The 17,099-nt window shown below is 55.5% G+C and overlaps 1 protein-coding gene across 5 annotated transcripts in view; it reads right to left on the minus strand.

Moving 5' to 3' along the window:
* The window catches only part of SLC45A3 (solute carrier family 45 member 3), a 59,229-nt gene that overhangs the window by 13,573 nt on the left and 28,557 nt on the right, over nucleotides 1–17,099 (minus strand). For 2 of the 5 annotated variants that reach the window (XM_019513990.1, XM_019513991.1), the window contains 3 exons: nucleotides 5,317–5,751; nucleotides 3,828–4,655; nucleotides 1,568–1,833 (listed from right to left, as the gene is read on the minus strand). In XM_019513990.1, coding sequence (XP_019369535.1) covers nucleotides 1,568–1,833; nucleotides 3,828–4,655; nucleotides 5,317–5,488 — 1,266 coding nt within the window. In that variant the 5' untranslated portion in view covers nucleotides 5,489–5,751. Of the gene's footprint in view, nucleotides 1–1,567; nucleotides 1,834–3,827; nucleotides 4,656–5,316; nucleotides 5,752–9,128; nucleotides 9,194–9,319; nucleotides 9,837–17,099 lie in introns of those variants that run through there. The other 3 variants (XM_019513992.1, XM_019513994.1, XM_019513989.1) reach the window with 3 other exon arrangements.

Consider the following 17,099-nt stretch of genomic DNA (forward strand, 5'->3'; position numbering starts at 1 on the left):
GTGTATTTCCTGGACTACGCGCATCTTTCCTCCTACTCTTTGCAGGGCTTCTCTGGTCCTATTAACGCAGCTACAATTGAGGGCATGCAGGAGAAGAGACTGACTTACGCAGTCTGTGTGGGAGAAGCTGCCGCTGGGGTTAGTCTTGCAGGCTTTCGCTAAGGAGTCCACACAATGCTGGAGTGGCAGCTGTCTGGGACCCCCTCCTGGTGACTCACTTCAGGAGAAGCACAGAGGCAGGAAGGAAGGGGGACGAGAAGCAGGAACACAAGGAGGACAGAGGGTGAGAAGCAACGGTAGAATTAAAACAGTCAAAAGGACAAGGGAAACGGGTATGAAAGAGGTAGATAACAGTTTGCAGAAGTTTTGGAGGAGGTGGGGTCTTCACCTGGGGGCCTGCTGCAGACCACAAACCAGTACTGGGAGCAGGGAGGTGCAATTTCAAGGCTAACCCCACCAGTAGGTTCATTACCTCTGGTGCGCACATCCTTGGCATGACGGTGTTTTCTCAACAGCATTTTGGGAACGTTGTTGGCCACCCTGCAGAACATCCGCAAGCCGGCCAAGGGGATGCCCGCAGGGGATCAAGACCAGGCTTTTAGTTCCTCTCAGAGGAGCAGGCCTGGCTGCCCTCCAAACCCTTCGCTAGTGCGCCAGGAAGTTCAATGCATATCGGAAGGAGGTGCTTGGAAGCCTTCACTCTGGGACCATCTGGGTGTCTGTGGTCAAAGCTCCCAGTCCTTTTAACTCCATAGCAGCTGCCTGCCACTGGGGTGAAAAGGGGGTCTCTAAAGCCACAAACATGTCTAATTTCAAATCCACAAGAAGCTCCTGCTAACGTTAGCAGCCTTGCATGAATAAGGTGCAAGGAGGCAGAGCCTGCGATTTCAATCACTGGTTTCAAGTACAGCCTGTTTTTGCTTAAAGCCCCAGCTCCGGGGCAGATGCGGGCCTCAGCTCTCCTTTTAGATTACAGGGGTGCAGGCACAAGCCGGCACACAGGGGTTGTGGGCAGCAATAGGGGAAGGGCAAATAAAGAAGCTGATGTTCATAATCGGTGGCCGTCTCCTGAGTACTCAGGACACGATCCATGATTGGGGCAAATGTCACAAAGGGAACTTGAGTGCAGACAAAGCACTGGGAAGCTCTAGGGAACGTGGTTCAATTTCCACCAAAGCATCAAAATGTAGTGGGGACAGGGCACGTCCTTCAGAAACCTGCGGTTCCTCCACTCCCAAGCAGCGCAGCATGGATACTGGGCAGCTGGTTGCGGAGGGAGGGAGGAACGGGCTGGAAACATGACCTTTGGCTTTACAAACCCAACCAAACGGGGCTCAATTTCACTAACCCCACCAAAACCAGCAGGGTCCGGGTGGGTGGCCCCTGAAGGACCTTCTCCCTAGTTGCAAGGCCTAAACAGAAACACTCTGGGGCGGGTGCGCGTCATTCCAGCTTCGGGGCGAGTTGAGCTGAGCTGGACCTCCGGTGGGTGGCTTCCAGCAGGCAGACCGCCCAGCCCGGCATCTCGGCTATATGCCACCCCCCCGCCTCCAGCAACAGTGCCCACCTGCTTGTCATGATGGTACAGCGAAGCCAGCGTGTACGGCAGGATCTGGAGCGCAGAGAAGGTGAAGCCCGTCAAGGCGGCCGAGAGGGTGACGATGAGGACGCTGCGGGAAAGGCACACGACGAAGGCAGCCACGGGGAAGAAGGCCACGCTGGCCAGGTAGACCGCCCGCGTCCCAAACTGCTTCACCATGCGGTCCATGATTGTCGAGAAGAAAGTGGAGGTGACGCACTGCAGGAAGAGGCCCAGGCTGCCCATGCGCACACCTGGGAACAGACATGTGGGGAGGGTGGTGGAGACGCACAGCACAGCGTACCCTCCCTGAGCCTGCCTGGCTTGCAGAAAGCCAGATGGCTCCGGGGCTCCCTTCCTTCCCCCCCAGTGCCCCAATTCTGGAGGGCAATGGCAGGCTGAGGGCCTTTCTGCATTGCTCCGCAGAGGCTGGCCCATGCCAGCACAAGATCATGACAACCCAGGGACCAGAGTGCAAGCTTCCAGCAGAGAGGAGGGATGGGACAGGCAGGTGAACAAGGCAGCTCACCCTGCCCGCTTCCAGAGCCCATTCAGCTCTCAGGCTCTCTGCTGAGGCTGCTGGTAAGGGATCCCCTGCTAATGCCACTGAGACCCCAACCTGCTCATGAGGGAAAGGGAGTATTTCCCCAACAGAGAAGCAGCTGCTGGGCACCCACAGGCCCCACTGAAAGGCAATGCGAGCTGGGTGCATAATTCCCATCCCTGCCTTTGAGAAACTCCCCTGAAAATCTCTCCTTGGAATCCCTCCATGGCCTGTGCACGAACCAGGATGTGGTATCAGATCCAAAAGCAGCAACAAAACCCAAGGAACAAAGAGTGGGTTTAAGTTGGTGAGAAAACCCAGGTGCTGGCACAGGGCGAGACATCCGCTTGCCTCTCTGCACGTCCAGCCTGGACCTCTCTCTTGGCAGAGGCATGTGGGATTACAGGTACCTCCACCATTAACTCTTTGGAGCAGGGACGCTCACTGCCCTGGGTGTAGCACAGTGGGGCCCAGAAACAGCTATTGCAGCATCAGCGTTAAATCAGAATTAAGCTCCGAGATGAACAGACATTCATACGGGACAGAGAGACAGTGCGTGGGCCGTGCAAAGAGGGTGCCCAGCCAGGGGGACATCCTTAGTGCAGCCTGGCTCCTTACAGTCCTGCTTGCCCTCGGCGCTCCAAGTGGCGAGCAAACATTTGCCCCCAGTGGTTTACAGAAGGGGAAAGTGAGGTGAAGCAGCGGTGGAGGGAACTGAGGAGATGCAGCATGCTATCTGCTGGACCACTTTGCCTCTCCAGAAACCAGGCACCAGTCGGTGCCCCCTTCCATGCAGCTCTGCTGCTCCGGTCAACAGTGCAGAGGACAATCCTGCCATAACGTTCCCTGCCTAGCGAGTTCCTGGCTCCATGTTATCTCTGCAGGATGCTGAAGCCAGCAGCCCTCTTGCCCTTTTTATCTGTGCTTGCAAAGCTAACAGTGTTTTCAGGGATTCACTGCAGTTCCCACGGCTGGAGGGGGAGGGACCCTCCTCTGCACGTTGCTCTGAACGTGCTGTCCCTTAACCCCATTTCCCGGGAGTTTGCACAAGGCAGACGGTCGGCACACTGATCTTTGCTGAACTTCAGAAATACCCCTGACTACCCCCTCAGTGCCAGGGAGGCTCAGGCAGTAAACAAAGGCCGTCACGGTTTGGATGTGGCTGTAGCTCCCCGGCACAGAGGGATGTGGGGTGCTATAATGGAGGGTTTTTTCACCGGTAGGAGGAACTCCAGTTCATCCTACCGGTGCCTGGGAGCTGGAGAGGGACACACAAGAAGGTCATCTGACCCCAGCACTCTTCCCTGCCATGGCAGGGGGTCGGACTCAATGATCTGCTCAGGTCCCTTCCGACCCTACTGACTATGAAACGATGAAGAACGTTGGTTCGATCTTGCAAGCCCTAAGGAGAGCAAACCTGGCTCTCAGCTCCACTCACCACCTCTGTGTGGCAATTTCAACAGGTGCGAAATGAGAGAAGCCATTTACCCAACTCTGAGATCTGGGAACAAAAGATGCTATGAAGCATTAATTAGACCTGCCTCTCAAGTGGGGAGGCTTGCATAGGTGATTTTGGACTGGGAGATTCCCGCGCCAATTAGAGACCCCTGGAAACAACGCTGACCATAGAGCCCCTCTCCAACCCCGTCTAAACGGGTCCGCTCTCCCACCCTCGACCACGAGGGCAGTCGGCTCATTTCCTACCTTCGTCATAGTGACGTCTGGCTTCCGTGCCTGGCTTGGCCCTGGGAACCCCCTGGTACAGCCTTTCCCCAACGAAGTCCGTGTAGAACAACGTGAAAGTCATGAAGGCCATCCAGCTGCACAGCTCAGCCACAAAGAGCCGCTGGACCACCTTGGGGATGCGGCAGCAGAGGCCGTGCAGCCGCGGGACCAAGGTGCAGAGGTTCCTCGCGGCTTGCACCACGTGCCTCGCTTGCAGGAGGCTCTTGGAGACCCGGCAAGAGCAGCAGCTGGGAGACGAGGGCCTGGGGGAAGAGTCCTTCAGCGCAGGACCCATCAGAGCATCCGTCCGTGCTGCTGCCTCCTCGGTCACAAAGAGGGTGGCCAGGACGCAACCGAGGAAGATGATGGCAAGGAGGCTGAAGAGGCACTTCTCCTGTCCCCCCAGGTAAGGGGCCAGGAAGCTACTGTCCCAGTCAATGGCTGGAAGCAGGTAGCCGATGCAGCCGCCCAGGCTGACCATGAAGGCGTACATGGAGAAGGCCTGCCGGCAGTTGTCAGGCTCCTGGAAGAGGTCCGAGAGCAAGGCCTCCAAGGGAGTGAAGCAGACCTGGCCGCAGAAGTCCAGCAAGCCAATGCCTAGGATGAGGAAGGTGATTTCCAGGGGGCGAGCGTCGAGGGCAAAGAGGCCTGCCAGGTGGGTGGCGTGGGGGATGGTGAAGAGGCTCAGCAGGACCCCCAGGCACAGGACCCAGATGAAAGGCCGCCGTCGGCCATAGCTGCTCTGCCAGTGGTCGCTGGCGGATCCGATCAGCGGGACGAAGACCAGGCCAAGGACAGGCCCTATCCCTGGAACGGAGACAGGCACAATGTTACAGAGGAGCACGTGGGCATGGGATCAGCGCTGCGTTAAGAGCCCGGGTGAGAGGCAGGGTCAAAGTTTTCACAAGTGACTAGCAACTATAGGAGCCTGAGTGATAAGGGACGCTTTAAAAGATGCCCCCAATTGCCAGGAGAGGCTGAGCGCTCATTTTCTGAAAACGCGGCCCCTTCAAAGGGTCTCGGGTTCGGAGTCTGCCATCATTAGTCACGTGTGAAAAAACCCTGGCCACAATTTCTCCCTCCCTCCCAAGCAGAGTTGCTTGTACCCCGGAAACCAGCCACAACCCCACCGCAACCTCTCCTCCTTGCAGTTTATTAACAGCGTGACCCAACAGCAGTCCTCCATGGAAGGCCACACTTTGCAGGCCTGAAACCCCAGTCCTTGAGGGACTACTGTCCCTGTTTTAGAGAAGTGGGATGGAGGCAGGGAAATTTGCATGGCAGAGACAGGAGTATAACCCCAGAGTCCTGGCTCCCGGTGCCCTGCTCTAAATGACTCTTTCCCTACAACGAAGCAGTCTCAGCTGACAGCAGGATGCAGAGGAGCAAACTTCTGCTTCCCGATCTCCCCTGCCCTCACAAACTGCAGGAAGGGTTTGCCCCTCTGGGAGAGTAAGAAGCCACCTACCCAAAACCATGGTCATGAACTTCTCCTCCACACCCACTTCCAGCAAGAGTGGGGGCACGTAGGTGATCCCGGCAGCCAGGCAGACCTCCAGCCCGAACGTCAGCGAGTTGACTAGCAAGAGCTGAGCCCTGCGGCTGTGGAACAGCATGCTGACCCACGCTTTCTGAGCCATGCTGCCCCGTGCTCCTTAGTTTTAGACGGCTACGGCAAGAGGACAGCAGCGTTGCAGCCGGCATTCCCCACAGCCAGACCCTAAGGTCTGGGGTCTCCCTTCCAGGTCCAGCAGGGAGACGCTGGCTGCCATTTCCGTCAGCAGCAATCAAGCCGTCGCTCCTTCTGCCTTCTCGTGCAAGATGTGGTCACGGCAGTGCAGAGTCCAGGCTCAGGTGGGCCAGCTTCAGACTCCAGGTCTCTCCCTCTGCTTTACGCTCTGCACTGTGGAGAAGGGAGAGAGGTCATTGGAAAGGACAGCCATCTGCAGATCACCTATGCGAGTTCTTCCTAAGGGGCCCGAAGCCACAGAGCGAGTTCCTCGCACCCCTGAAGCACCACAGCGAAAGGAAAAACCTCGTGCACAGGGATGTCCTGGACAGCGATCCCCAGTGTGCAGATTACAAGGACTGGCCTTTGCTGGCAGCATCACTTCTCCAAGGTCACGGGGCCAGGTTCACAGAGCCGCCAACCCCTGTCACTGTCACTCACTCCCCCTATTCCTCTCTCCATCGTTTGCTCGGTAGCGGCACCCACTGCTGCGCAAACACAGCACAATCCTCAGAGAGGGTCCCTGCCCCAAAGAACTTGCATCTAAACTCATTTCTTTAGGTCCCAAACACAGCATTAGCCACCAAGCCCTCTCGTTCCCACGCTTGGGCAGCGTGGCCTCTGTTTTCACCCATGCCACTTCCGCACCTCTCTCGAGCAGTAGGTGCAGCTCAGCAGCTCCGATGAAGCCTCCTTTGTTTCACAGACAAACCTGACCCAGTTTAACCCAGTGCACGGCAATTACCTTAATCACGAGTACGACATCTGAGCCGACATCGCCCTCTGAGTCACCTGTTTTCTGCGTCTTCTCTCATGTGCCAGAGCGATCGCAATGGAGATGGGCACTTGAACACCCCTGGAAGGTCTCATGGCAAAGTTGCTAGCTACATGCCTATGTGACCCTTACCAGGGTGGCATAAGGTCTGCTGAATATTTACTCGGGCATCACAGCACTCAGGGGGATGTGGGTATAATAGCTCTCCAGGTCATACAAGGCATACAAGGTTGAGTGGCCTACCCAAGCAACACCCCAGGGAGTTTACACCAGAGCTGGGCGTCGACCCAGGCGTCCCCAGGAGACCAAGGAGTGTTGAAAAGACCCAGTGAAGAATTACCCCTGGAAGAAGCAGAGGTAAACTCCACTGCTTTAGGTGCCATCTGCCCACACCAGTCCCAGGGTAACTGCTTGCAGGCTATAACCTGCTCCCTTACCACCTAGCATGAGACACAGCAATAGCCTCCTCCTCCGGGAGCGACTCCAGGGTGGCTTCACATCTGCCCTTTCCAGATCGTGGTCATTTATAGCAGCTGAGGCTTCCTCTATTTCAGAGGTGTCAGAGAGATGGCCCGCTGGGCAGATCCCATCCACGGAGCCTTATGATCCGGCCTGCAGCCGGTCCCAGCCCCCGGTAGCCTGCAGAGCAACCGGGGAAGAGGCTGGTCTTTCACCCCTCCTCACTTCCTGGGTTCTCTCCATTAAGTCTCATTTGCCAAAAAGAGGGAATGGAGTCCAGAAGCGTCTCTGAGGTCAACGCTTGTCCCGAATTCAGCTTCCCAACAAAACAAGACCACGTCTGGCCCCTTTCAGGCCACGTTTCTGGGTGGCAGGGGGAAGGAGAAAAGCAGCTCATTCCAGCGCTGTGCTGGGCAGCCAGGCTGCTGCCCCGTGTTTGCAAAGGATCACCTTGCAGCGGGGGGCACGGGTCCTGGGTAAAACCCCGTGCATGAAACTGCCCCATGGTGCTCTCCCTTCGCACATCCATGCTGCCCATCCACCTGCAACTTCAGAGTCCCTGGGCAAGCGCTACAGACTAGACACCTTTTTTGGATAATGGGGCCAGAAGAGCCACCAGCCCTGGGGATGCCCTGATAAAGCTTTACAGCTGCGCAAACGTCATTTCCAGCTTCTCCTTGCCACTGAAGGAGGAGCCTCTTCTCGCAAGCTAGGTTCAAAACGCCGGAGGTGGACTCAATCTAAGTAACGCGGCATAGTTTAGATTGGCAGCAAACAAACCACGCATTCGCCCTTTGGTGAAGGGGTCACGTCTTAGACCGGGTTCTGCCACGTTTACACCAGTCTGCATGCCGAACTCCTGTTCTGTCGCAGGTACAGACCAGTCTGTGCGCACCGAACTCCTGCTGTTATGAGCATAGACTGGTTTACAGTCACTTACACCAGTAAAAGTGATGTCTGTACCTAGCCCCAGGGTTAAGAAGTTTGCGGGCTGTCATTTACATCCTACTCATAATTAACACCAAGTGCTCTCTCCCCTCTCCCGGATCTCTCCTGACTCACCCGCCAGCCCCCACGCCTCCCCAGGGTTTCACGAGTTTTATATTCTATCGTTATTTTCCATGAGCTTTCTTCGAAAATTATACAGGAGGATGACCCAGACTGCCCCAGGATGACAGAGAGAAATAGAAAGACCCGCACCGTGTGCTGAGAGCAGGTCGACTGCTCTGCTTTGGGGCGGGAAGTGAGGCACCGCACCTAGCAAGGGACCCCCATGGGTAGACCCCATGCTCACGCGGATCCCTTGAGTGCAGGGGGGATCCCACCTGGGGGTAAGGGTGCTCCCATCTACAGCCACCATAACCCAGGGCTTCAGTGCTTGCCTCCAACACCTCTCAACATTAGCCTCTTTTCAGAGTTTCAGAGTTTCTAGGGTCGGAGGGGACCTGAGCAGTTCATCGAGTCCGACCCCCTGCCATGGCAGGAAAGAGCACTGGGGTCAAACGACAGATAAACGGAGACATACGCAGAGAGGCTGTACATGACTGGCCTGAAGTCAAGCAGCAAGTTAGCTGGGAATAAAATCTCAATGTCTTGCTCTAACAACTAGACAATGCTTCCTAAAAGGGGAAAATCCAACAGCTCCTCGGGATGGGATATGCCGAACGTGTCGGAGACAGACAAGCAACCCTAACACCTGTGGCAGAAATACGACCCGCTCAGATGTAAGGCCCCAGGCCGAGCTCTGCGCCTTTGCGACGGGCAGCATTGGGACCAAAGCCCTCGACGGCCAACAGCAAGAGCCAGGCTCCCACGCTGCAAGTTGGGACAGGCTCGCTGCGGCTGGACACGAATGGGGCTGCCCATTAACAGACACAGTCCGGGGGGATGAGATGCACACTGCAGACCCAGATGCACGGGTGCCTTATGGCACAGGCTTTAAAAAAATAAAATAAAATAAAAGTTCTCACTTTAAGACAGCCTGTCACTGTTGCCATCCTCCCACTCCATCCCACGGACTCAAGCAGAGGGTGGGGTGGTGGCTCTGCCTGCCCTAGCACTTCAGGACAAGTCAGGGAGGTTTCACCTCTTGAAGCAGCAGAGAAGAGGTTTCCCTTCCCACCTCAGGCTCCCATTCAACTTGCTTAAGAAAATAAATCCCAGCGTATCCTGCAGCAAGAGCCAGCGCTCGGCACAGCTCGCACACAGTGACCAGGCTGCGGGCAAAGCTGCGAGAGAGCAAAGCCTTTGCTGTTTAAAATGCACCTCGCTCAGGCATCCATTAGCCTCCTCTGTTTATTAGCCTGCAGTTAAATACCTGTTCCTTTTGATCACAGAGGATCGCATAAGGCTTGCTTAACTGGAAAGGACTTTCCACAAAGCCTGGAAAAAAGAGCAGAATCAAAGCACTGAGCTGGCAAGGGGGAAAAAAACCCAGCCACCTTGGAAACCCTGCAAGAACCAGCCTCACCCCCCAAAAGGATGTGTGCAACAAAACTTGAGACTTACTTCTTCCAAGCAGAGAAACCAACAGGTGAACTCCCATCTTCCTACCCTGCAGCAGCCTGGTTCAACAAAGGCAGCCTGCCCCAGACAGAGCGCACTGGCTGAATAGGTACTTAAGTAGGGTTTGCAGACAGGGAGAGGTGGGGCCAGGCTGTTGGCACACACACCGCATTTGGTTTCAGGGCCCTCCCTGCCTCTGATCCTACTAACAACACAGAAGAGCTGGAGCATATCATTAGGATCGTGGTGCCTGAGCCTTTGCATGTAGGCAGCGTACAACCATCCACCTACGGTGCTGATGGCATGGAGGATACTGCTCTTCTGCACACAGTTCTGCAGAGATGGACTCAGAAGCGAACCCCGCACCCATTCGGAAGGGGATCCCTGAAATTCATGCCCAGGATCTGCTCCAGCAGTAGTACTCAGCATCCTTCCTCCCTCCATCTCCAAACACTCTGGGCGAGCAAGAAAGGTTTGACATTGCTCCTGTTTCGCATGTTGCTGACACGTCACGTCAGCGGGAGCGACAGCAACCCGGTTGTGCCTTGCTACGACCTGCTCTTACGTGCCTGAAGGACGAGGACCGCAGTTGGCCCCTAATGCTGCAGCTCTTCCCTGCAAATGGATCTGCGTGTCCACAGAGCGCAGGTGTGCTTCTGCTCACGAGCAACAGCTGGTAGGATGGGAGCGAAGGCAAGTGTCCTGGCTTCCCACACCTCTCTCTCGCAGCTGAAAAGGGGCAACTCTTCCAGGCAGTGGAGACAGGTTTATTACACGGTATTATTTTTAAGACAATGAGATGCTCTCTCGAGTTTGCAGGTGCCAATTTGGCTCGAAATAACAGCCCCGGCTGCGAGACAGGCACTTATTTTAGACGTCTAACCTCCACCGGGGCAGGGTAGCTGGCAGACCATGAAGGGCTAAGCTCAGCTCTGCTGCTTTTGACGTCTGCCCCTAAAGAAAGATCCAGGCAGCGGTCCAAAGGAGCTACCAGCACAGGGCCAGCGAGTGTCTGACAGACATGTTTGGAGGCCCATCATATCACAGTGATGCAGCGCACCAAATAACACTGCTTCTTTCTGGAGCGCTTGCTCTTGGCTGGTCCAGACAGGGTTGGAGATGAGGACCGAGGTCCCATTCTCACCTCTGTGACCTTGGCGAGTCACTTCCACATCTGGCAAGTAGGGACAGGACTTAACCCAGCGAAAGGCTCTGTAAAGGAGCTCCGAGGGATGCCATGCAGTTTAGGAAAGGCAGGCTTCCCCTTCAGTACGACCCTTCCCAGGTTTCAGGGCAGAGCTGAAAGGGGTGCCCCCTTTTCCACCACCCCGAGACTCTCACAAGCCTTAAACCAGGATTGCTGGGGGGGGGGTTTCTAAACCTACCTGCTGGACTAGAAGCAGCTTTTTTCCTCTCCCTCAGAGAAACAACAGACCAACTCGCTAAGGCCTCCTCACCTGGTAACCAGGTAGGTAGGCGGGTCTCGCTGCAGTTTGAAGGGAGGGAGCCGGGGGGAAACCGGCTTGCCGGCCAGACAAAGGGAAGTTCAGCTCTCCCCAGTGGAGGTGGCCAGGGATCCGCTTGGCCCGGATGCTTGGCATTCCTGCCGTCCCAAACTCTCCCTTCAGCTGTTTTTTCTCTCCCACTTCATGCACTCGGGGAACTACAGTCACAACTGATTGCGTCCGTCTCAATGCCACGGACCGGACCACAGTAACAACGGTGAAGGCACACGAAGAAGGAGGAACGCCTCCAGAACAAAAGTCAGGGGAAGCCATCCTTGGACACAAACCCGTTTTTGATAACAGTCCCGGCACATCTTTAGATCCCTGCATTTCCCCCTGTTAATATCCTCTCCCTGCTCAAACCTGGGCAGCAACTTCAGGGGGATATTTCCATTGCAGGAGTACGCAGGAGCCCCCATCAGGGACCAGACCCCTCTTGTGCCAGGTGCTGTACAAAGGACACAGGATGCAAAGGGGGTCCCTGCTCCAGAGGGCTCACAACTTCTGTGCTAGATAGGAGGCAACGGGGGGACGCAAAGAAGCAATACTGAGTGCAGAGCTTAAGTCAGGCAACACGCAATCCCTGACAGAAGTCACCCCTAAACTCTCCCTGTCTAACCACCATGTTAAAATACAAATTTGCCTTGTCCCAACTAGTGACTTTTTTCAGCCTATTGTCAGACATGCTTTAATTCGTACTTATCTCAATCTAAACAGACCCACCGGTCCCAAGGGGAGAAGGAATACACACAGTGTTACTAGATGCACGCGCGCACAAAGAAGAGCTGGCTATTCCTCCTGCTCTTGTGCTGCGAGTATGAAGAGCAGGAAAGCATTGCTCAGAAAGAAGGGGAATTATTTCTCTATTGGTCTCCCCTTAAAGATTTGGGGCAAGGACCTGGCTGACAGATTTCTTGAAGCAACCGAATTTCTGATCATTTAAACACGATGAAGCAATGGGGAGTCCAATAATCCCAAACAGGAAACCAAGACTCTGGCCTGAACAGGAAGGTCCTCAGGCACTGTCTCCATCAAGACATTGGAGGTTGTTACACAAATAAATCACTGACAAAGCCAACAGGTTACCTGCCCTGCTTGTCCCACAGCCTTTTTTTCCTAGGGCTGTCACCTCTCACCAGCGCAGACTGGGAGAGAGACGTTACCAAACTGGAACGGCAGCCGCTCGCAGGCAGGGCACAGGACTGTGCAGACAGCAATGCAGCGAGAGACTCGGACCCAGCGACTCTCTGCGAACTCCCAAAGCTCTCTATTAACTTCCGACTTTATCATCCCCCCGAGTGAAGGGGCAAAGGAAAGCAATAAACAGATGCTGCGGTTCATACACTGGTAGCATGTCACAGGTGGACGGCTGCTTTGACCAGAAAGGCCCAAAGCGCATTATATAGCCGGTCACTACGACCCTCCATTTTCCAGACAGGGAAACCCCAGGAGTTTCAAAGACGTGGTGGAGGTCAGTAAGTCCGTGCTGGAGTTGTAAACCTTTTCCTCCTGCAGCCTGACGTTCCAGCCACGAGCTCAAGATGCTTCCCCGAAAGCTGCCCCGAACTCAGCGACATTTAAAAGGAGGACCAGAGCTGCACTATGCAGAGCGCTAAAAGCCGATACCAGGCAGCAGCTTAGGAAGGGAGGGAGCAGTAGGAGCATTGTCAGCAGCTGGGTTTCCATCGAGAACGGCACTTAGGTTTCCAGCTTCTGGAGCATCGCTTTATGACTGTTATTAATTCCCCGCGCTCCCAAAGTCCTCTGGAATAAAGAGTGGGAGAGAGCACAAGAGCGAGCGCTTAAGGAAGGCCTGTTCATACAGTGCCAGATCCCTTCACAGCTATCAGTGTCCATTCACTGCAGCTGAATGTGAAAGGCACCATGGAGAATAGCTCTGGCAGGCTTGTGCGGGATGAAATGGAAAACTCACCTGACCTCCTCTGACCCCCCCCTTCCCCTCCCAAATCTCCCTGACCCCTTTCAAAGTGTGTGTGGGGGGGAGGGAGTGGTCCTTGAAGAGTGGATGCAGGGAGCTGCAATGTATTTAACCTTTCTGAATGAACTCTGCATTTCCTTTGAGCTGGGGCTCCATTATATCAGCCTCTCCAGCTCAGTCCAAGGACGGAGAAGCACTCACCGCTGGAAATCCCTTCAACGCCAAACACCAGGACCCAGGGAGGTTCTACCTCAATTCGCCCACCAGCCAGCAGCTGACCCGAGAGCAGAGCACAGCACAGAGCCTGGAGGGGATAATCCCGTGAGCATGCTTGCTGCCACAGCCTGGGAGGCACTGGAAGGGGTCTTAGATGTGATCTGACCAAGAAGTGCTCTCATACCTCGTGCCGCGGCCGTAACCTCTTCCTTCTTCGCTTGCAGCAACACTGAGAAGCCTCAAGCACGTCCATGCCCCTGCTGTGTTAGCTGCCATGCAAAAGCACAGGAAGAGCCCCTACCCAAAGAGCTGGCAACCCAGACAGACAACGTTCCCCTTTGCAGACGGGAAGGAAAAGCAAAGAGAAAAAGAGAGAGGTTAGCAAATGCTCAGCAACTCCAGCCAGTGGCCACTTTCCAACGAGTCCAGGCGTCTACCTGCATCCATCCTGCCGAGCTGGCGTGAAAACCCAGCTCCCAGTGACTCGCCCAAGCTCTGCTGAGTTTTAATCCACAAGGCTGTCCTCAGCCAACACGCTGCCGTCTTCTACTGCAACCAAGACCCCCTTGCCAGGTCCCTTTGCCCTGATACTGCATCCAAACTTTCAGTGGGCGCCTTAGCTCGTCCTGGGCTGTTTCACTCTCGTCAGTGCTGTAAATTCTGCCCCGGCCTCACGGGGCAGCTCTGTTTGGCTCTTATTTTGGTCTCCCCCCTTGCACGGACTGTCCCATACTTCAAATGATATCTTTCAGCTTCCCAACTCATTGTCACTTGTCCCCTGGGAATCCCATCCTCAGCCCCATTCTTTCAACAAGCTTCTCCTTGCGCTGGCTCCCGTGTAGCTCCATCTCATTTACAACCGCAAGAGGCTACAGAGCCGTGTCTGCCCCCGCAGGGATGGGGCTACGGGACAGGAAGTGCCCAGAAGTAAAAATAAACTCCTGAATCTAATCTCAGTGCAGGCCGCTGGTTACTTATACGGAATAATAAGGAACAGCCATTAATTATGGCACGGCTACAACATCCCATCGTTACAGGATGTGTGAGCACCACTGGGATGCCACCTCAGATACCCTTTCAGTGTTGGCTGAAGAGTAGCTTCATGAAGGGGCAATTTAGGCCCCATCTTTTTGACAGGATTAAGCAGCTCCCCCCTCCACCAAAATCTGCATGCGTGTTGGTGTGCAGGTGCGTGGCGAGGGGCGCACAGGTTATTAACAGCCAACAGCTGTTTTGAGCGTGTACACCGGGCTGCCGCTGGATGCAGGTAGATCGTTTCAGCGCCATTCAAAGCCTATTAGCCATTACAACATGTTTTTGGGAGCACTTGCACTGGAATGGTAGGATGGGGTCTAAAAGCAGGACGCAAGCACAGATGCACCACACAGGGCAGGGTGGGCAGAGCAGCACTTTATTCCTACATCATTCCCTCCACCTTTGAAAAGCACATTGTTGGACCTAATGAGAGCCAACAAACCAGCTTTGCCCAATGGGGAAGCCAAGGCACGGGTCGGGAGAGCGGCTTGCTGCGTCAGCAGTGGAAGAAAAGAGCATCGTAGAAGATTAGGGTGGAAGAGCCCTCGGGAGCTCGCACAGGACTGTGACCGTCGCCCCTGTCTGGACCATCCCAACCGAGCACGTGCTTAAAAACTTCCAAGGATGGAGATGCCACCACTCCTGCCGGCAGCATGTTATGCACAGCTGTTAGCACCTGTGGTACAAAGGACGGTACGTAGCTTCTCTACGGAGCCCAGGGGATGGGGCCAAGCTGACCTGACCCAGTCTGCTCCTTTCAGCCTCAGCCAGGCCGGGTCACCTGGCGAGCATCTGTCGCCAGGTGAGAAACAATAACCAAGCCAAGAGTGGCATCCTGCATAACAATTCAGTGCCTCCAAGATGCCACTGGCTGTTAGGAAGGGGCAAGGACAGATGCTGGGCTGCTCACGGTATTGCCGAGGTGCAGCCTGCAGTATAGAGATGGAGCATGTCCCCGAGTGGGGAGGGATCGACCCCTCCGCCCCTGCATTTCTTCCCTGCTTCGTGCCGGCTCCTTTGCGACGCCACGCCAGATATTCTGTCAGCCTCTATCTTAACCCTCGCCCTCCGCAAGAACATCAAACAGGCAGCTCGGGTGCCTGCGGGGCTCCACTGACCTCCTGGCCCGCTGCCCATTCCCTCTGTTTGGCTGACAAAGGAGAAGCTCCTCCGAGGGAGGTTTTCTCACACAGGGTTTAGCTTGCTGAACTCCGTCGTCCCCCGCCGCAACGTGGGGGGAAGATGCTGCAGCTACCGGAGCAGCCAGTTCGAGCCTGGCCTCCTCCCCTGGCCCCGTTAAAACACACACCGTGCGTCTAGCTAGCGAGGCCACTGACTCAGCAGAGGCCGCGCACTACGTAGAGCACTTCCAGAGAGCAGAGCATCGTGGACACATGCATGCCAGGACGCTGGAAGCACCCGTGGGCATCATTAACCATCTGCCAGGAGGCATCAGTGGCACGCTAGCTTATACGGGATATCTTGGAGGAGCACAGAGAGGATGGCCTAGTAATTAGGATACTCTACTGCCAGTGAGAAGAAAACAGGGTATCGTGGCTATCAGTTCCACAACCGGCGCCCTCAAATCCTTGGGGACGTCCAGAGCTTGAGCAGAGTTTTGTAGTTCAGGTCTGGTCCTCTCCAGGATACACTCAAAAGAAGACCGATCCCAGGCCAGAGGGTCAACAGGAGGGGCTAGGGTCAGCCCAGGGCTGAAATGAACTGGCCAAGATACACCAGAGCTGAACTAGCCCCAAGAGGGGTCTTAAGGTGCTGCTGATGGGATGGCGATTGCATTCAAGACCAGTACGACAGCCATGAACCATTTCCCTGGCCCAGCACCAGCTTCTGCTCTGTTACTGGCAACGGGCAGCTGCAGGTCTCATGTGAGGCCCACGATATCCCCGTGCTGCGGCCAAGGAAGCTGCGCTGGTGCATGTAGGAGGACTGAGAAACTGCAGGGCTGACACAGACATGCACAGAGACGGGTACCCATCTGCGAGAGGCAGCGACGGAGATGGAAGGAGGAGAGCTAAACTAGCAGGGAAGCAAAAGGGGGGAGCGAGGGCCGGCCGTCCCCGCGGAAGTCAATGCTGCTGGCTCCTCGGCCTCAGGGCGCAGGAGAAGCCGGAGCAGGTGCGGACCATGACCCACCTCGGCCAGAACCCCTTCCACCCCTTGCCGCTCTACTACATCTTCTTCCGAGACCAGATCACTAGCTAGAGATCCACTCTGACTTGGCTCACGCGGTCCTTGCTCATTTTTCATTTTGAGAGATGAGCCCAAGTTTCCGAGCCCGGATCCGAGTATCCTCAGGGACCAGGGAAAACGGGTCTGCCTGTATGCAGGTGCTGAGAGCGTGCCCATCACCGTGGCATCTGGTCTCACTGGCCCCTCTCTAGTTTTTATTATTAGCAAAAGAATAAAAATGTAAATTGAATCGAAAGGGGGTGGGGGAAAAAATAAGCCCCAGCCAGGTGCCTCCCCTCCTCTGTGGTATGGTAACGGGTGCAGATTATATCCAGCACCACATGACCAGGGCCCCGTATTTATATGTCAGCGTGTAAAACCCACCCCGCTGAGCTGCCTTTTCTCTGCCTGCGGCTGGGGACTTCTGCTGCGCGTCTCGTCAAACAGACACACAAAGGGGATTAGGGAGATCTCTCAGCCCCGCAGAGTAATCCATCAAATTATCCCCTTGTTGGCGTTGCTGTCCTCTTCAAAAAACCTCCAAAGGCTTTTAAAGGGACTGAAATTGCACTTGAGCCTGAAACACTCCACCCAGCTGCTCCAACCCGCCCTCACAATGGGCCGGTTGTAAACCGAATCCTGGGGAGCGGGAAGCGAGGAGAAAGGCAGACGCTGTTAAAAGGGCAGCAGCCTCCCCGTGGGTGAAAATCCAACAGGTGGCTCGGTCCGTACCCCTTCCCCTGCCTCCGTGTAGTCACACACACAGCGGTGCTCAAAGGGGCCAACAACCAAACACCCCCCCCATACATACACGCCTGCACGGACACACACAGGCTACGCCGTTCGGAGAAAGACTCGTCGGGAAGCGTTGGGACATGCTCGCCAGGCTCCCCAGACA

The sequence above is a fragment of the Gavialis gangeticus genome, unplaced genomic scaffold, assembly GCF_001723915.1.
Source record: "Gavialis gangeticus isolate Ggan-Ray unplaced genomic scaffold, GavGan_comp1, whole genome shotgun sequence".
NCBI lineage: Eukaryota > Metazoa > Chordata > Crocodylia > Gavialidae > Gavialis > Gavialis gangeticus.